Source organism: Xiphias gladius, chromosome 6 (assembly GCF_016859285.1).
Source record: "Xiphias gladius isolate SHS-SW01 ecotype Sanya breed wild chromosome 6, ASM1685928v1, whole genome shotgun sequence".
In the NCBI taxonomy this organism is placed as follows: Eukaryota; Metazoa; Chordata; class Actinopteri; order Istiophoriformes; family Xiphiidae; genus Xiphias; species Xiphias gladius.
Window position 1 is genome coordinate 21,663,540 of NC_053405.1, and position 19,517 is coordinate 21,683,056.

Below are 19,517 nucleotides of genomic sequence, written 5' to 3' on the forward strand. Positions count from 1 at the left end.
ATGTTTTCACTGTTGTGTTACAGAATGACATTTGCAATGGATCAGGTTTTATTACTCCATGGAGTGGCGCTAACCACATATCTAAATGCGAGTGTGAAATTTCGTTTACACTGGCACTACATGCAGGGTTTAAAAAATGCCTGGGGCTCAGTGTAGTGTGAATACTCGTTCAGAGCCACAGTTAAATGTCAGGACAGTCCGTCAGTGTACAGTTTGTCACTGTGGGGAACTTCTGATTTTGACAGTAATTGCTAAATTATATATTGACCTCTCCTCTTGTCTTCCAACTTACAATATATTAGCAACTAACAGGTGCACATGCTGTCTGCCTTAAACGTTTGCAAAGGTATGATGGCAGCACTAAACAGGGGTGACGGAGTAGCGCAGCGCCATTAGGTTTTAAAGCCGATACAGTGTCGAGGAGCAGCAGTCTGAAGGTCTGAGGGGGGGTTCCTGAGGAGTCAAAACAAGAGCTTGTGCGAGAGCTCCCATGCTTGGCTTCACAGAGGCTAGAGAAACTGGCGTTGAACGGCATTGTGGGTAGTGTCGTTTTTTCTTTGGCGTGTCCACTATCTACGTCCATAGTTGCTCATCGTCAAAAGAACTACACACCCCACCCGCGCCAACTCCGAGGTCCCGGATGTCTATCGCGCCGGAAGAGAAGAAAGTCCTTTTCCCAGCCATCTTGTGGCTTCATCTAGCGAAGTGTTCGCACTAAGCCTCGTAGAATCGGAGGAAAATCCTGCTGAAGGGGCGCCATCATGCCCGGACAAATGCAAGAAGGTTTTGGCTGTGCCATAACCAATCGGTTCGACCAGTTATTTGACGATGAGTCTGATCCGTTTGAGCTGCTGAAGCAAGCCGAAGTGAAGAAGAAGAAGGAGGCTCCTGCTCCTGGTGCCGCCAAGACTGCAGCCCAGGCTGCCAAGCAGCCGAAAAAGGAGTCCCAAAAAGACAGAAAGGTCCCACTTGCTGATAAGAAGGAGGAGACCCAGGCACCCGTCCCACTCAAGAAAGATGGTAAGATCCTTTTCTGCGTTTTAGGTCTTAGTCAAGCTGCAACTAGGTAGTGAGCTAACACGCTAAGTTGCTTGCTTACTAGCTAGCAACGGTTCATAAGCCCCCCTGGACATGAGGTCCGCATGGCTTCTTTTGTGTCCCCGTCGGCTGTCATTTACGGGAACAAAGACATTTCTACAAACGTGTATTGCGCTGGAAGCTGCGTGGCTTAAGCGATACAGTGAAACAGTTTGCAAGCCAACTTGTTTTGGCTTGTCCCCCCCCCCTCCCGGCCTTGTCGAGCAGGTAGAACCAGAAAGCCCGGCTAACCAGAGAAAGTGGCCTGAAAATGTTTAAATTTAACTCCTGTCAGGTCGCGACTTTCACTAAGGCCACTTGTTGCTGACTTTGCCCAGGATAGACTGATAGCAGGTAGTTTCTGACATTTAAATACTTATTTAAATACAGTCTTGGTTTAAGCGAAATCCGACGCACGCAAATACAGCTTGTTGTTAAAACAACGTAAAGCCAGTCCATCAGTTTAATCGTAGTCGATGTGCCGGTGGATTTGTTACTGAGACATTAGGAGTTGCGGCGCTCTCATGGTGATGAACCTCGTGGTTGCAGTGTGGGGCGTGTTAAAGCACAGCCTCCAAACTGCCACTTCCCATTGGCGCACAATACGTGCTCAGTGCATGTGGTCGAACTGTCTGCGCATTTACTTTACCATGTCTTTTTACCCAGAAATTATCTATGTAGATTGTTGTTACATTTAATTAATCAATTTGCCGGTTTAAAAAAAAAAAAAAGTCAGAGTTTGTACTCTGATGTTGCGGTGTGTCGGTACTAGCTTAAATGTACTACATGCAGAAGTGAAGCGTCCAGTGTCAGGAAGTGACTGAGACGGATGCCTACTCACAGGCACTTAGTTGGCCGTTAACATCATGTCAAGCTGCCAAGTGGGGCCATATCTGTTTGCTTGAGAGAAGATGAGACAGGTGTGCAGACTATGTTGCACCCAGCTGCTGCTGTGTCCTGAAGGGTGTCTATTTTGGTAGATGGTGATTTAGGCAATGGGTGGGACTAGGCCAGTCGCAGTCAACCATGTGCCCAGGAGGGTCAAGACTATGAAGGTGTTAATTCCATCCAGAGTGACAGGATGATTTAACTGATAAGCACACTTTCAAACAGAGTGGAAACCGACTGATCATGCTGCAAACTCTTGAGCTCTTTATAATGTAAAATGACTCAACTCTCTACAACTCTCTTTCTTAAACAAAATTGTTGATAGATATTGTGCACTTAATAGTTTACACTATGTTTTAGTATCAGAATACACAAAAGACAGCAGAAAGTTGCAGAGTACTTAATGGATGGCTCCTACCAGTTAAAAATTTTTTTTTTTAATATCCTGCACATTAATTGGAATCATTTGCTCCAGTTAAACAGAACAATCACCCCCTTTTCTTTCTTATGTCTGGTGCTCAGCAGAGGCTCCTGATCTATCAATTCTATTGGTCCTCTAATCCTCCTGTTGTGGTCAATCCTAGGTGCCGGCATGAGGAGAATGGGCCGCAAGCCGGAGGGCGATGGCTCCAGACCCCAGGGTGGACAGGGAGAAGGGCGCCCCCCCACAGACAGGCGGCCTGTGGAGAGGCGGCCCCCTCGCCGCTTTGAGAGGCCTGCTGGTGACGCTGGCGAGAAGCCTGAGGGCGGCGAATTCTCAGTGGAGAAGTGAGTTCAATTTCCAATGAGCATATATTTTAATCGAGCATTAACCATTTGTGAAAAGAGGAGTAGTGTGAGACCACTACTATCATAACTTTTCACAGGGCGTTTTTTGTTCCACATGCTGCAAAACCAGTACTAGGGGTGTGGGTAGGGACAGCAACTGTTAAAGGCGTTTTTTACAATGATAAGGCTCAGTATGTTAGAGTTTTGCCCAAACTGCTGCAGGCACATTGGTCTCATCAGTTTTTACCTGTGTAAAATTGATACAACAAAAACAAAACAAAAAAACATAGTAAAATGTCAAAATGTAAATTTAGACCCTTCAAATATCAGTCAACGTAGGCTAATTTAAAAGTCACAATCATTTTTTCTGGAAACTTTAAAGCATCTGAAGGAAATGTAAAATGTGCATTAGTAGCACGTTTTCTTCACTGGTTTTCTGCTAAATCTCTTTTTGTTAGTCTTGTTTACAACTTTGTAGCCTCAAAACATAACACAAAATCTCAGCCAAAGTGGTGAATAATATAAATCCTGGAGATGGCCCTGCCTTAGATCTAAGCTTCTGACACAGAGAAACCCATGCTTTGCCCTTGAGTTGACTGATGTTCTTTGTCCATCTCTTTAGACCCATTGGTGACAGGCCGATGAGAGGACGTGGCGGTGGCAGAGGCGGCCGTGGAGGCAGAGGACGCGGCATGGGTCGCAGCGATGGCTTTGATTCCCGAGGAAAACGTGAATTTGATAGACACAGTGGCAGTGACCGATCGTAAGTACTTTTTCAGTTCTTAAATAGTGCTTGAATAAATATTCTTAAATTACACCAGGTCCATTAAAGACCTTTTGTGCGCATTTTAATGTGGTGCATGTGTAATGATCCTGGCTAAAGCAAATGTTGTTTCAGTAGTCTGAAAGGTGAGGAGAAACGTGGTGGAAGTGGATCTCACAACTGGGGCACCGTCAAGGATGAGCTAAAGTAAGTTCCTATAAATGCAAAATGCCAAACTTTGCATGATGGGAGATTTTGGAGTTACAAAGCACGTGCACACACTCTTATTGTGAACCTGCATAAATTGCACTTTTCCATGTGGTAAGTTTCTCCTTGTATGATGTATTTTTAGAGATCACTTGGTGGGGGTTTATGGTTTGCCAGGGTACTTTAGTCACATTTGGAGATCTGTTGAAGTGTGTTTCGGTAGGCTTTGGTGCCTTTTTAGATTTCATCAGTTCTGATTCAGCTAATTGATTCAAAAATCATATTTTATCCTCGTTCAGAGTTGTGGCACATAATTTGAGTGATAAAAGAACTCAAAATATACAATAAACACAGTTTATTAGGTACCCCTAGCTAAAACTAAGTGGTCTGATACTTCTTCTTCTGTGAAATTTGGCAACACTTTCAGTTCTAGCTCCAGTCTCCACCATATTGTAAACACTACAAGTGCATAACAGGCAATTTAAACAGCATCGAGGTCCACTCTACACTTTAGTAATTGATAAGCACAATGTAAAATAATATTTCTTAATGATTCCCCAGTATTTAATACCTAACCGTATGTTTTGGTGAAAGATAAATATTTCCATCTGACCATTAATTATTATTATTATTTTTCCCCCTCTTCATAGCGAGCTTGACCAATCAAACAACACTGAAGAGAACCCCGAGGGAGAGGAGCATCCACCTGCTGACTCTGAGAACAAGTAAGTTCTTGTTTTATTTACCTTGTCCTGACTAAGAAGAATTAATTTTGGAGAGATTTTGGTCTTACTGTAGTCTACAGTATTACTTTTCTTAATTTCTGACCAAAGACTTCATGTGCAGATCAACCTGAATTTATATTAAAAAGTAAGTTAAATTGAATGACAATGATGTTGAGGCTACTAGTAACACTCAACTCTCTGTGTTTAAAGGGAGAATGAGGTTGAAGAAGTAAAGGAGGAAGGACCCAAGGAAATGACCCTGGACGAGTGGAAGGCCATGCAGGACAAGGAACGGGCCAAGGTGGAATTCAACATCCGTAAGGCTAACGAAGGAGCTGATTGGAATAAAGGATTTGTGCTGCACAAGTCCAAGGCAGATGTGAGTCCAGATCATGGCTGTGCTTTTTGAGAGAACTTCAGGATTTTACATGTGATTTTGGGGCACATGATCAGTCATTGTAGACCTTACTGATTTTTGGCACGTTATTTGTGCCAAATTAAATAAGAGCAAGGCAGTATAATTACATAAGTACTAATAAGCATCAAACAGGAACCCACTTCTGAGCTTTCAATTTGTAGATGGATTGAAGATGGAGTTAAAAATTTTTGCAGACAGGAAATGCAGGCCTTGATAAGCTTGATAGGATTTTTTTCCTACATAATTAAATTGTTGCTCCTTAAACATTGTCATCTGTTGTTTGTACAAACATAATTTTGCTCAGTATGTTAATGTTTGTAATATTTTGCATTTCTCCATCACAGGATAAGAAAGGTGATCTGATTGACCCTGAAGTTGATGAGTCTAAGGTAAAATCTCTACTGCTGTTGCACAGTATCGTAAAATAAATGATACTCGTAAAAATAAACCAAAGCTGTAAATGTACAAAAACATCATAATCGGTTTTTCACCCCTATTTTTGTAATTTAGGGAGATGATGAGCACCACTTCCGGAAGCCAGCCAATGACATTACGTCCCAGCTGGAGATCAACTTTGGAGACCTGGGCCGTCCAGGCCGTGGGCGTGGAGGGCCACGTGGTGGCCGGGGAGGTCGTGGCCGTGGTGAACCCACTAGGCCGGTCCGCGGAGGAAGGACTGACAAGGTAGATAATCTTATGGAAGCTTAGCTGTTGTTTATCATCATTAAGGCCCAAGTATCTGTAGTTTTGTCCATATAATGGAGTCACTGCATGAGCAGTGACAGATTTTCATTTGAATCCCCTAACTCCTACTCAATGTTTACTGTTCCTTGCAGTCATCTGCGTCTGTGCCCAACGTGGACGACCCAGAGGCCTTCCCAGCCCTGGCTTAATGCCCAGCTGCTGGCCCTCAGGCTTACAGGAGCCTCCTGAGCACCTCCACTACGAGGCTTGCATGTTCCTGGATCCTTCAGCAAAATTACATGATGGAGAAGACTGTCCATAACTATGGCACTCAAATGTGAGGACTGAGTTTTACCCAATAAAAACAAAACGAAGATGGAAAAAAAACAGAAAGTAAGAAAAAAAAACAAAAAAAGAAAAGGACTTCTTGCTACTCTGGAGCAACTTATTGGTAGAGGTTTTGTACTTGGAAACAAAAGTAGCAGGGATGTTTTCATACAGTATTTTTTTCAGAGGTTATGCATTGTCCATTGATAAATTTTTGTAATTGCTGCTTGAAAATATGCATTTCGAAATGTAAGCATAAGAAGAGTATCTTTAGCTTGGTGTGTGCCATTGCTTGCTTGCTTTGAAATAGGCACTGCAGAGCTCCAACCCAAGCTCATAAGCTCTGCCACACCAGGTATTTCTGATGAAGTTACAGCTTCACTCATTGAGATTTATGGATTTTTTTCTTTAGCACTGGGGTATTGTTTTATATTTTATACAGGAGGTCTATTCTTCTATGATCTTCAGCCTGTAAATCTTGACTATTTTCATAAATTGTTTCAGAGACTGTATTTCACATGGCGCAAATAAGACACCCCTTGGTCTTTGATCAAGCGATGCTGTCTACGTTTGAATGCATTGATGAAATGGCGCCTAAATCTGTATTAAGGTTCTTTTGTACTGAAATGTTTTGAAGGAGGAACATTAGGTCATTCTGGAGGAACACATTGGTGGTTACTTTCCTAAATTTGCATTTTTCCTGAGACACTTGTCAGGTGGACTCATTTGAAGCTGAAAGTTATTCCATGTGTTCTAATTTACTTGTATTTGGGGTGCTGTTCATCTAATGTCTCTTCCGCCTTGCCCATTTCATCTCTGACTACTCACCATGTGCAAGTCAATCAAAGCCTTTGTTTTTACTTCAGAGTGATACGGAGAGGAAGTGTCTTTACACAGTCGAGATGCGGCTGTAGCCCCACTCAGACCTTCTCCGACTGTTTATACACTCCACTCAAGCATCCTTCCACAGATGTAAACTCAGCCCAGCGTCAGTTTGTTTATGCAGTCTGTTCTGTGCTGATATTTTTCCTCCACTGTTGACTTGCCCTGTAGCTTCCACAGTGGCACCACTGCATAATTGCTCTGAAAGAAATACAGTCGTTCATTGTGTGGAACAACTGAAGTGCTCTACAAATGTGTGAATTCTAGCCCTGCTATTAGAGACCTCTGTCGGTAAATAAAGATGGTCGATAAATTTTTTTGCATTGTCACTTTTTTTTTTTTTATCCTGCCTGCAGGTAAAACGATTTTACAAATGTTATGGTACTTGATTTGTTTTGCTTCTGCTTACAACCACGTATCCCCATACATGATCTCTTACATAAGTAACCTCGGTGCTGTTAAAGGTGAGTGTCCACACAGAAATCTTTTGTGGAAAAACCTCGTAAGAATTTCAAATGGTCACCTTCTGCCTCAGGATTTTATTAAACTAGGTTTGCAAAATGTGTCAAAGCTCAACAGTAAGTTCTTGCATGCCAGTGCTTCATGTGCGTCCAATGCTGATAAACACACTTTTAAACCACCCTGATAATCAAGTCAGTGTTCCTCTGTGGGCCACAGAAGAGAAGACATTAAGGCTTTAAAAAAAAGACTTAATCTAACTGCATACAGATGGTTAGTGCTGCCACGTGCAAAGGATGAAATCTTTTATTTTAATTGATATTAAAATTGACAAATCAGACTCCCAATAAAGCTGCACAATTAAATAAGTTTCTATATGCGTTAAAGTGAGTCGAAGCTGCTAGCATGGCTGTACTGTTCCCAAATATTTCCTTTTATCAAAGTTTCATCAAAAATATATTTTAAAATTTTGCACATGGTTTTCTAATTGATTGTGATTTTGTTCTTCAGCAACAACATTATTAGCACCATTTTACCTGCAACACTAACAAACCTAAGACACAATTTAACTTTCTAATGGTTTGGACGAGCTAAGATTGAGGTAGCATAGGTGTATTTAAAAGCACAGACAATATACAGGATGGTCATCAATGCTTGCGAGTGTGTTTTGAGTCTTGACAAAAGACATTCTGACAGGTCATAGTACGACAGTGTTAATGTTAGTGATTAACACCTGTGCTTTTACTACCATGACAAGTCAAAATATCTGCTGTGAAAAAGGCCAATCAGTGCTGTCAGCATCAGGATGAAGCCTTTTTCATATACCTCAATTCAGGCAGGCAGAAATTCCCACATCTGATATGCTCATGCAGCTCCTGCTGTGTTCATTTTGGTCGTGGTATTAGTGTGTCTATAGCCATTCTGAAGAGAAAAAACAATGATAATGCATAAAATGAAAAAAAAAAAGTACATCTTTAGTCAAAAATTATTACTGCGCAACAGCTCTGCCTACCACAAGACAGCTGTTTATGTTCAGTTCTGATTTCAACAAGCAAACAGGTAGGTCATGCACCTCCCAGCTCCGTGTGTGATCCACACTGGAAAAAAGACACTGGAAAAGAAAAAAAGAATTCAGGCACCACCTCCCGTTATTTTGTCCAGTCTCTTTCATTTCTTTCATCAGTTCTTCTTCTCAAAGTTGTTCCCACTCAGACCTCATCTCATCAGAGTTCTGGTTTCAGGCTGACACTAACTGTTCTTAAAGAAGTCACTACAGTCAATTTTGACCGCATCCAGAGTCAACTTTCCTCCAAAGCCCAACGGCTCTATGAAGACATTGTGACTTGGGAAGAAACCTAGCATTTCTGCAAACTCTTCCTCCTCCTCCTGATCGTCCTCCTCCATGTTTTCCAGCCCATGTGATGAGATGTAGTCAGTGGTTGTGTTTGTGTCCAGAGAGGTCTGTGTTTGGTCGGAGCGCTCCGAGTCGTGGGAGAGGCTCTTGATGTACGTGGTCAGAGGGTACGGCAGTGTGGCTGGCTCGGTCTCAGGGCTCAGACTGATCTGAGTAGGGAGCTGTGAGGAGATGTTTGTAGATGTGGAGGTGTCACTGTTCTGCTTGGGCACCTCCTCAACATCCACCAGGATGAGAACTTCTTCCTCCTCAGTAAAGCTGGAGTTACTCAGCTGCAGCTGTAGGTTCATCTTGCCCTGTTTGGGAGGAAGATACAGGCTTATACTAGGAACAAAAAGCTGCAATGTAGCTTAAATTTTTATTCACTTTTACATAAATACCTTCTCCTGGGTACACTCTTTTGCCCATTTGCTGTTTTGAGGATCTGGCACTTTATCAAGCTTGAGGCAGTGGAAAAGCACCCAGAACCTGAGGGGGAATTTGGAAAAACTGCTGAACAATATGGCATGGAAACGTGCTTTGGCAACATAATAATTGATTTTTCTGCAGAACTGTATGTGAACAAAATAATGAAACGGGAGCTTGTTGTTTGCTGTCAGTTATAAGTCCATATAGAGCTGCTGTTGGTCACGTACTTCCGTTTTACTGCTGAACTCTGGTACAGACACAGCAGAACTGGCACAATCAGGAAGCCGACACCACACACTATTATAGGGGATAGTGGATCTTCCTCTGCAATAGCGAGAACAACAGTTAGAAGTTGTAAAGTTGTAGCATATACAGTGGCATGAAAATGTTTGGGCACTCCTGGCCAAAATTTCTGTTACTGTGAATACTTGATATGATATGAGTTCCAAAAGGCATAAAGTTAAAAATGAAATATTTCTTTAATATTTTAGGCAAAATTACTTTTTTATTTACATCTTTTACAGTTTCAAAAAAAAAAATAAAAGGAAAAACGGCCTGAAACAAAAGTTTGGGCACCCTGCATGGTCGGTACTTGTAACACCCCCTTTGGCAAGTATCACAGCTTGTATATGCTTTTTGTAGCAGCTAAGAGTCTTTCAGTTCTTGTTTGAGGGATTTTCACCCATTCTTCTTTGCAAAAGGCTTCTAGTTCTGTGAGATTCTTGTGCCGTCTTGCTTGCACTGTTCTTTTGAGATTTATCCACAGATTTTCAATGATGTTTAGGTCAGGGGACTTTGAGGTCCATGACAAAACCTTTAGCCTGTGCCTCTTTAGGTAGTCCATTGTCGATTTTGAGGTGTTTTTAAGATCATTATCCTGTTGTAGAAGCCGTGCTCTTTTCATCTTCAGCTTGTTTACAGACAGTGTGATGTTTGCTCCCAGAATTTACTGGTATTTAACTGAATCAATTCTTCCCTCTACCAGTGAAATGTTCCCTGCGCCACTGGCTGCAACTCAAGCCCAGAGCATGATCAATCCAACCCTGTGCTTAATAGTTGGAGAGGTGTTCTTTTCATTAAATTCTGCAACCTTTTTTTCTCCAAACATACCTTCGCTCATTGTGGCCAGAAAATTCTATTTTAACTTCATCAGTCCACAGGACTTGTTTCCAAAATGCATCAGACTTGTTTAGATGTTCTTTTGCAAACTTCTGGCGCTGAATTTTGTGGTGATAGACGCAGGAAACGTTTTCTTCTGATGACTCTTCCAATGAAGTTCATGTTTGTGCAGTAGAAAAGTGCACCACCACTCCAGAGTCTGCTTAATCTTCCTGAAGTACTTTTACAGTCAAACGGGGCTTTTGATTTGCCTCTCTAACACTCCTTTGAGCAGTTCTCTCTGAGAGTTTTCTTGGTCTTCCAGACGTCAACTTGACCTCCACTGTTCCCGTTAACTGCCATTTCTCAATTACATTATAAACTGAGGAAACAGCTATCTGAAAACACTTTGCCAACTTCTCATAGCCTTCTCCTGCTTTTTGCCTATCAATTATTTTGATTTTTAGAGTGCTGGGCAGCTGCCTAGAGGAGCAACAGCTGTCACGGTGAAACCTTTTTTAAGCTGTATAACCACTCCACATTAAACCCATAAAGTCTATTTACATTATCTAAGCTACAGTATTTCCTTGGACAAGTCTGGTCTAAATCTCATTCCACAATGAATGTCACTGTAAGAAATTCTGATGGAGTCTTAAAAAGAATAGTGGTCCATTACAGCCAGAAGCAGGTGGCAGGTGACCAGTGGAGACTCCATGATCTTCTCATCTAACTCTTGGCAAGAAAGTGAATAAGCATATTACCCCAAAATGTCAAAACATTCTCTTAATGAAACTGTGAAAGGTGCTTACGCTGGATGAAGAACTTGAGTTTTTGACCCGCAAGGCCCTCTCCTTTAGCAGTCGAGGCAGTCATCCACAGGCTGTAGACCGCTGGAGACACGCCTTTGATCATATACATCCTCTCTGATGCCGCCACTGAGTCTGAAATATAAAGTCGTATACGCACAGCAGAGGAGCAGTTTTAAGGTAAGTTACTCATGTGACTGTCTGTCTGCATCCAAAGAGCACATGCTACAAACAATGTGCCATGACTTCAGTGTACAAGTAGTTTCAGCCAAATAAGGGACTGTATAAAAATTATTGGGGTAGGGTGGGGTTCTGCTCTTACTTTTTTTTTTTTTTTTTTTTTAGAAAATGTGGACCCTCTTTGGACCCTTCCTTCACTTAGAAAAAACTGCAATAGCCTCCCCCAGTATCTCAAAATAATGTATTGTATTATTGCAACCATAACTAAATGGTGGAAATACAGGCACTCTATTTTTGAATAAAGAGCTGCTAAGTAAACAGTGTAGCCACTAAATGAATGAACCTGGTGACAGCTCTGTACGGAAGGGCTTTTGCACTATAACATTTTAACCCCATCCCGTATCATCTGCATATGGCAAAACGTACCTTCACTGTGCACATGAAAAATATTTTTTTGGATCTAGCTTTTTGATCAATTTTTATATAATTAATAGAAATATGGGTTAAGAAAAAAATATAAGACCCTCCTCTGCTCTCTAAAATAAGTCAGCCTGCCCTCTCTTCAGCAAAAATAAAAATTTACAGTTACTTCTTCCTTTCCTGACACCCCTCCCTCAGCCTCTAAAATTTTTGTACAGTCCCTAACAACCACAGATAAAATTGTTCTTACAAGTCTGCTGGTATCCGCTGTCATTCTCTATGTAGATGGTATACTTGGTGATACAACCACCCCGCTGGCTCCTGGGAAGCTCTGTCCAGGTCACTGTCACCGTGTGTCCCTCAACCTTCTCTTGGACCAGTGGACCAGCTGTTGGGGCTGCAACTAACAAGCAGAACCCAAAAAGACAGGATGCTCAACAGGATGAATAATGAAAACAGTTTAATACTTCTGTTAATAGCACTGCAATTTCTACCAGTTACCGTAATAGTACAACTCCTACTACCACTACTACGGAAAGTAATATTCAGCATTATGATAATATTATGGTTCAGTAAAATAGTATTACCGAACTCCAAACTGGTGACACCTGCAAACATGGTCCTGCTCACTGAGCTCTCATTATAGAAAGCATACACTGCTCCCTCGTAGCACTCGAATGGCTTAATATCTGCATAAAGAAAGATAGTGGTGAACAACAGTTATATCATTTTGGGAGAATAAATACCCTCAAAAGAATATAATGGAGAGAGGGAGAGAGAAGACGTGGCTGCCAACAACTAACTTAAACTAAAAGTGAAATCAGGAAGACATCAATGTCTGAAGTGAAGAACTGTACATCACTGCCCTAGGCTTTTTTGTGTTACTCCACCTGTATTCACTGTTCCGCCACATGTCCCACCTGTAATGACTGCTTGGCTGTCATTCCTGCCCAGTTTGACCCATCTGAGCTCCTCCAGCTTGTGACCCTCTGGGTACCACTCCACCACATACGCTGTAGGTAACGGTGCAGTTTCAGGCTTCCTCCAGGAGATGGTGACACTGTGGTTGCCTGCCGTTGCTTGCACATCCTGAGAGAACTTGGCTGAAAAATGAAGAGCATCTATGAATACTTTCACTGCTTCACACAAGAGAGAAACACAGACACTGCCTTCATCCTGGGTTCAGTATTAGTAATGTATCAGTGTAACGTAATGATGTTTATCTGTAAGCTCTTAACAAAGCCTGCTCACTAAACAAGCATTCACTCATACAAGGTTTGCTTTTTTTTCTTTTTACCTTTTGTATGACGTGCTATAATTCTAGCAGGTGGGGAAAGCCCTTTGGAGTTGCGAGCCCATAATATCACTTCACAGTTAGCACAGATCGGGACTGAATGATTCCTGGCATCGCGAGTTAAGTTAATGACAAAGTCCAATCCAGAGTCTGAGCTGTAAACTCTGACTTTGTAATCTATGATCTTCCCTCTAGAGATGGAATTGTTCGCCTCCTGCAACCAGAAAAATGTTTAAAAGTACACCATGAAGTCTGAAATCATATATTTGCTTTTGTTGAAGGAAAAGCTTCAGTGGCAAACTGTAGGGAGCTTTAACATGTGACTTGGATATGGCTTTCACTACAAGATGAGTATGTAACACACATCATTTCTGTTCAGCACATCTTTTCTTGTAAACTGAAACTGTGGTGTCTGCTGTCAGGTTTCACTTATCTCTCACTGTCTTTATGTGGCGTTAAATGAATGTAGGTGTGTGTGTGTGTGTCTGGGTGTGTGTGTCTGTGTGTGTGTGTGTCTGTGTGTGTGTCATAACTCAGAAGTGGTCAAGGGTTGATCTTTAGTTTGTGGAGAACAAAGTAGTGAAGCAGGAAGACCAGTGTTACTATGGCTACTACACTGCACGCCCACACAGACACAGAGTGAGAAAGAGAAAAGGGAACACATGGAGACTACAGACGCTTCAACTGATGAAGCAGTGCAGCAGTGTTGTGTGGTTCATCCTGCACCGTCATTGAGCATTTTAAAGTAATGAAAAGCACTCACTCAGGAGAAAAACAAAAACTTTGGAGGACTTTTCGATAAGATTCAAAACTTACCTTCCAGTAAATTCTCATGGATTTTAAGTGAGATGCAGGTTCAGCGTACCACACATCCAACTCTTCTGCAGGAGCTAAAACAATAAAACATCGATAAAAATCTATCTGTCACTGCACTAACACTGGCAACAGTAGTGTATGTATATGACGCAATATGAAGAAAATGTCCCTCCATCCAGTACTGCTGCATTTATGTGAAAATATAAGTGAGGTTAAGCAAGCACACTTTTTTAATTACACATTGGATGAATATATATAAAGAAATACTTGAAGCTTGGTTAAGATAAAATCCATCATAATGAGCATCTTGTTACTTTTTTTCATGTCAAAGTTACTTTAAAGTCACATGGTTCTCCCTTGGTGAGTTAAAGTGCAGTTGTGAAAATGAGACTTAAGTGTTAGCTACGAAATGGAAATGTTTTTAATGCAATAAAAATACAAATTTCCCTTCACTATATTGTAATAATGTTTATGTATAGTTATTGTTGGTCTTTTGGGTGTGATGCTCCCTTAACATAGTTTGTGAATGCAAAAGAGTTTTACAGTTAAACCTGAAATGCAGGCTATCACAGGTTCACTCTAATTTTCTGTTTGGGGTCCTGGAGGGCCCCTCTTTAACAGTTCAATAAACATAATTAAAATGTTTTAATTACCTTGATATTTCATGACTTTCCCTTTTATTTGAACAGCTTGTAAACAAGATTTCAATTTGATAGCACATTTCACAAGTTCACTACAGAAAATTACACATTTCTTCTGTTTGCAGCTGTAAAACATGGTTAAATACAACTGATTTTCACATTCTCTGTATCTGTTATTATTTTTGACTGTACCAAATCTCAAATAAGTTATTTGAATTTTTAAACAGGTCTGACGGTGAGTTGAACCTCTCGGGAGTCTAACTGACCCCAAACCCTCATCCAATATGCAAGCCCAGTTTGTTTGGTCAGGAGAAAAGGGGAAAAGATGTATTTAAAAGAAACAGTTAATTGATTTTTGCAATTATTATTTTTACACATATATCAGTGGGGTCTGTGGGACCCCAAACCATGGGGAGGTAAAGCCAATTTTAACAAAACACAACGGTTAAGATTTACAATCAGCACATACTCAAAACTGCACTTTTATGAAAGGATGTTACAACTTTCACAAGAAAAGCCAACAGATTGTTTATTGTGATAGATTAGTTTCTTCAATCATGTTTCACATCTCTAATTTGCTTTTCATAAATGAAACATGAAACCAGTGGCTGCCTGGAAGGTCAGAAATCAGTGTAGTCGGTTAAACATGCTTAGTCACTTGTGTGAATTTGAAAATGACTCTTATTTTAGTGGCTTAACTTCAACTTCTTACTGGATGTGCAGACCCTAAAAATGAGGACGACTGAAAAAACAGATGTAACTCAGCAAGTTCATTTATTTAATACTTTAAAAAAAAGATGTAAGGTTTAAGATACTGTTTAACAAAAATGTCTCTCTTGCTCTTTCGCTATTTCTACTCTGACCTGCACTATTACAGCTGCTGCTGCTGCTGCTGCTGCTGCTGCTGCTGCTGCTGACTGTTCATGCAAAGCTGATGATCTGTCATGGCTGCACTTTTATATCTTACATATCTGTTGGGAGACCTACATATCTTCACAGCATCAGCATTACAAATATCCTACAATATTTCCCATCGCCCGTTACTGGTTTCTTTACCACTTCACTTTTTTTCACTCTGGACCTGTGTTGAACTGATACATAATAAGACTCAACTACAGTTTACTGAACATATTTAATTTTAATCTCATTGTTTTCAATTTTGCAATTGTGCATATTGTGTCTTATCACTAGTAACTGGTTTTGCTCTAAACACGCAACCCAATAAGGCCTATTTCAGTGGCTTATAGGTATCTTGCAAGCAGATGGCAGTGAGCTACTACCCAAAAAAAAAGCAAAAGAAAGGAAAGGATACTTCATTATGTGATAGCTTGCATAAATAAGGTACCACAGAGGTATTGTAAATCCTCCATTCTTATCTGTCTGTTTGGCTTGAGACAGAATCAGTGGTGCTTTCATTCACCAAGTACAGAAATACACACAATATACACAGCCGCAGGTTAGTACTCAGTTACTCACCCTCCTCCTGAGTCCAGCTAGAAATGTTTGTGCTCCAGTGACTCCACAAGCCGGTGCTAAATTTGGATCGGGCTCTGAAATGGTACAACCTGTAGGGCTTCAGAGAGGAGATGGACCAGTCCTGAATTGTACTCATCTGCAAGCCCTGTTATGTCAAAAAAAAAAAAATAGAAACATGTATTTTTCATGTATTTTTCATTGATTTAAACTCTGCTTGTGGTAAAGTGCCATTGTAGGATCACATTGTAAGAACATCTAATTGAGGATTAAAGGTCACATTTCAGGTTCTTTATTACACTTGTGTATAGAGGTGTGAGTTCACCTCTATACACATCAGCCTGACACTCAATTCTGACTTTTAATTTGAATCAGCAGTAAGACCTTTTGAGATCAGAACATGCATCACCTCAGAGGTTTCAAGTAACCTTCTGCACCATCACTTGCAACATGTCATTGAAAGTTCCCAAACCAATCTGAAGCATTAAGGCGTCTTACTTGGTCTGGATAAGATGTCCATGTCTGTTCTGCTACTTTGTATTGGATCTCCAGGTGTTGAGTCCTCACAGACTGATTCACTTTAATGATGCACTCCCGGGAAGAGCACGTGGGTTGGCAAAGAACAGGAGGGGATGGCATCGCTGCTCAGATAGACACAGCCACCACAGTAGTCAGATAAATGCAAAACAAAAGTCCTGAGCAACTTTCACAAGATGGACACACAAGATTCATTTTTGATGTTTACTTTAAAAGCCGCTATTAAAAAAAAAAGAAGAAAGGATTCCACTGCGTCATTACATTGGTTAAAATGAGGATGGAGGAGGATAATCAACCACCATAAACTTTAAGATTAGAGTATAAAAGAAGTACACACCGTTGCAAAGCTGATTTCAAGTTTCAATCACAATATCATTATTTTCATGCCTTACAAACAACTTGAAACTGTCATTGCATGTGAAAGTGCATGTGCACTCTCTGTATGCAGAAGTCGCCAAGCACCTCACAAACTGAAGTCCCTGGAGCTCAGGAGTTTATGTGAATCTTACCAATGTCACTGAGAGCGTAGTTGATGGCGGAGGACACTGCAGAGCCCAGTGGATTTTGGGCGTGTACCCACACAGAGATGAGGTGGACAGATCGGGACACAGTGAAATTAACTGACAGTAAATCAGTTGCCTTACTGGAGACTTTGTGCGCCTGTGGTCCACTTGTGTGATTTCCTGACACAGTTCTCACCCTGAAACACACAAAGTCTTTTATTTGACAGCATAGGCAAGATAATTTTAAATTGTGCTATGGAATATTTTGGCGGCAGATTTAATTCAAACTCACCACAGCTCTGAACTATTTCTAAAATAAGTATCCCGTCCTCTGTTCCACGTGCAGAACACAACTCCACTTTTATTATTTATGACCTCGTAGATGCATGTAATGTTTTTAGGGCGATCTGGTAGGTCTGAAGTACAAAAGAAAAAATGAGGAATTGAATGAAACTTAAATATTGAGGGGTTTTTTTTAATGTTTGAAGGTGCAACAATATATCGCTTGCACACAAGTTCTAATTTACAACACATTAGTAATGCCCAGTTAGGAAGTATTATTATCGGTCAGTAAAAGTAGTCCATAAAATGCAAAAATGTGCTATTCCTTAATGATATCAATAGTTGATGATAGTGTGAACATTTTAGATATAGAGACTGCACATGCTGTACGTGTCAAAAAATACAAAAAAAAAAAACCACAACTTGTTTTTACTCCCAAATTAGAAAGCAGTTCTGTGGTCAGAATAAGCAGCTAATCGCAGTTGGCTATATGACACTTAGCTGAGCTCAGCCTACCACATGCGAACACTGAGAAAACAGAACCATCTTTGCCTCTTTTTTACAGCTCTTGTAGCTCAAAAAGTTAAGAGTCATGCCTCAAGATGAACGTCTCATCTTGAAACACCATGCACTATTAAACATCCTGCAGGATTTTTGTATGTATTCACATGAGATTTAAATGAGCATAATGTGTATATGGAAAGTAAATTTAGTGATCTCCTCACTGTCAAAGCTGCTGGCTCATGCTGAACTATTATTATGGTGTGGTGTATGATAACTCATACATTAAAAGCTTTGGCAGTCGTCTCATTTGAAATAGAATAGTCTTGAATCCATTAAATTGCTGCATAAACAAACTTCATACTCACACCCAGCTGAGATGTCCAGTCCACAGGGGTCCAGTTTAGGAGGACAGTTACACTGACAGCTGTATGTTCTGTTCTTTGTTATGTTCACCACATTAAAATATATGGTTGTAGAATTCAGTTCTATGTGGTTCTGTAGTGTGGGTGGATGGTCACTGTACATGGATCCCTTGCACTTGCAGTTAAAGGTGCAGTACACCTGAAAACTGGAGCCTCGCTGCACCACAGGTCCGGAACTGGACCAGATGGAACAGGATTTCTCACCTGAAAACAGACATAGTGACTTATTATAGACTGCAATGAGATGCTCATAATGTCTTATATCTAACAAGTTATTTATGTGAACCTAACAGATTATTGATTGTTTATGTGTTGAACTTGGAGCAGACGAGCAAATGTGAACCTGCACACTTATACAAAAACATTTAAATAAAAAATAAACATATTCCAATGTATCTTACATGCCACCAGAGATGCTCCAAGTGTGGATCCACACAGTAGTCCGAGTTTACCCGTGCAAAGCTGCACCGCCAGCAATGTAACGGCGGTGAAGAAGGACCGTGCTTGGGACATTGTCGCCATGAGACATCACATTAACCGCCTTCTTATGTGACTCTTACATTGTAGCAGGGGCTGCTAATTTAATCTTAAAACAAGCACAAGCACACACATGCATTAGGTTCACGTCTTTGAAATAAAGCGACGATGGAGATACCTGAGAGGAGTCACGATTCTCACAATGATCGAGAGTTTATTTCTGGGAAAAAGTTCAGTGCCGCTTGAACATCCCTCCTCACTTCAAGTGTGACTACGTCCCCGTGTCTTGTCTATTCGGATTAAATCACTGAATTGAAGCATACATGCCTGGACAGAAGTGGAGCCCCGGACTAAACTGCAGCTGCTCTCAATAAGTAACGACCGGTAATGAAAACGGGGGAAATAAGCCCTCGGTGTACTCACCGAGACTTCACAGCCCAGTATTACATCCACCTCTCTGGCCCTCCGGGGCCCTTTGAAGCCCTGTCCGTCATCGCAAATCGCCCCGAACACTTCTCTACTGACCCGTGCGTCCTGCGTGTGGCAAACTAGAAGCGATGACACCCGCGTTGGCTCCGCCTCTGAAGCCAGACACACACACACACACACACACACACACACACACACAGCTGACACATGAAATTTCGATAAAAGTAGCCTATAATTTCATATTATATTTGTGACAATACATTTGCACAGCTTCCCTTTAAAAACACATCTGTCTACAATCTGTCTCTATGGTTGGCCACTGGGCTGTGCAGACGACAACACGACAGACGATCTAAACGCAGGTTTGATCCTATCTAGTTCTGAAATCCATTTGGGGGATGAGCGGACTGATTCCAACATGATGAGGAAACTCTTTAGACTGATGTGTATATAATGCACATGTCAAAGGAGGAGTAGCAACGAGCACAACAACCCCTCAGATGAATTTTCACCATCATATTTTCCAATCAGCCCAAACTCCCTCACTCCCTCAACCATATCCACATGTGAAATCTGGTGCAGTGGGGGACTTCCCCCTGTAGCTCCTCCACATTT

At 41.1% G+C, this 19,517-nt stretch overlaps 2 protein-coding genes across 3 annotated transcripts; one reads left to right on the plus strand and one right to left on the minus strand.

Annotated features, from left to right (window-relative positions):
* The first annotated feature begins 518 nt into the window (after positions 1-518).
* serbp1a (SERPINE1 mRNA binding protein 1a) lies at positions 519-7,056 on the plus strand. Of its 2 annotated transcripts, none has more exons than XM_040127676.1 (9): positions 519-1,020; positions 2,550-2,733; positions 3,356-3,496; positions 3,635-3,703; positions 4,354-4,428; positions 4,639-4,807; positions 5,191-5,235; positions 5,357-5,530; positions 5,683-7,056. In XM_040127676.1, the coding sequence occupies exons 1-9, from the start codon at positions 762-764 to the stop codon at positions 5,737-5,739; spliced, it is 1,173 nt and encodes a 390-aa protein (XP_039983610.1). In that variant the 5' UTR covers positions 519-761; the 3' UTR covers positions 5,740-7,056. The 2 variants fall into 2 exon arrangements, with proteins under 2 accessions (XP_039983610.1, XP_039983609.1); XM_040127675.1 differs by having other exon boundaries at positions 521-1,020; positions 3,632-3,703.
* Positions 7,057-7,202: 146 nt separating this feature from the next.
* On the minus strand, positions 7,203-18,994 carry il12rb2 (interleukin 12 receptor, beta 2a). Its single transcript, XM_040127674.1, has 16 exons — positions 18,897-18,994; positions 18,398-18,582; positions 17,940-18,200; positions 17,081-17,204; positions 16,795-16,985; positions 16,247-16,389; positions 15,752-15,896; positions 13,635-13,708; positions 12,822-13,032; positions 12,445-12,627; positions 12,112-12,213; positions 11,775-11,927; positions 10,928-11,059; positions 9,248-9,344; positions 8,993-9,080; positions 7,203-8,908 (listed from the first exon to the last, which is right to left on the minus strand). The coding sequence occupies exons 2-16, from the start codon at positions 18,516-18,518 to the stop codon at positions 8,447-8,449; spliced, it is 2,487 nt and encodes an 828-aa protein (XP_039983608.1). The 5' UTR covers positions 18,519-18,582; positions 18,897-18,994; the 3' UTR covers positions 7,203-8,446.
* Between the last annotated feature and the right edge of the window lie 523 nt (positions 18,995-19,517).

Bases quoted from the DNA above. Each gene is read 5' to 3' on its own strand.
- il12rb2 (XM_040127674.1), bottom strand. From the start codon at position 18,518: ATGGCGACAATGTCCCAAGCACGGTCCTTCTTCACCGCCGTTACATTG. The intron at 9,345-10,927 runs GTAAGCACCTTT...TCGCTATTGCAG, and splicing joins ACTCAAGTTCTTCATCCAGC to AGGAAGATCCACTATCCCCT. The intron at 8,909-8,992 runs GTATTTATGTAA...CCTCCCAAACAG, and splicing joins AAGAGTGTACCCAGGAGAAG to GGCAAGATGAACCTACAGCT.
- serbp1a (XM_040127675.1), top strand. From the start codon at position 762: ATGCCCGGACAAATGCAAGAAGGTTTTGGCTGTGCCATAACCAATCGG. The intron at 3,497-3,631 runs GTAAGTACTTTT...ATGTTGTTTCAG, and splicing joins CACAGTGGCAGTGACCGATC to TAGTCTGAAAGGTGAGGAGA. The intron at 3,704-4,353 runs GTAAGTTCCTAT...CCCTCTTCATAG, and splicing joins ACCGTCAAGGATGAGCTAAA to CGAGCTTGACCAATCAAACA.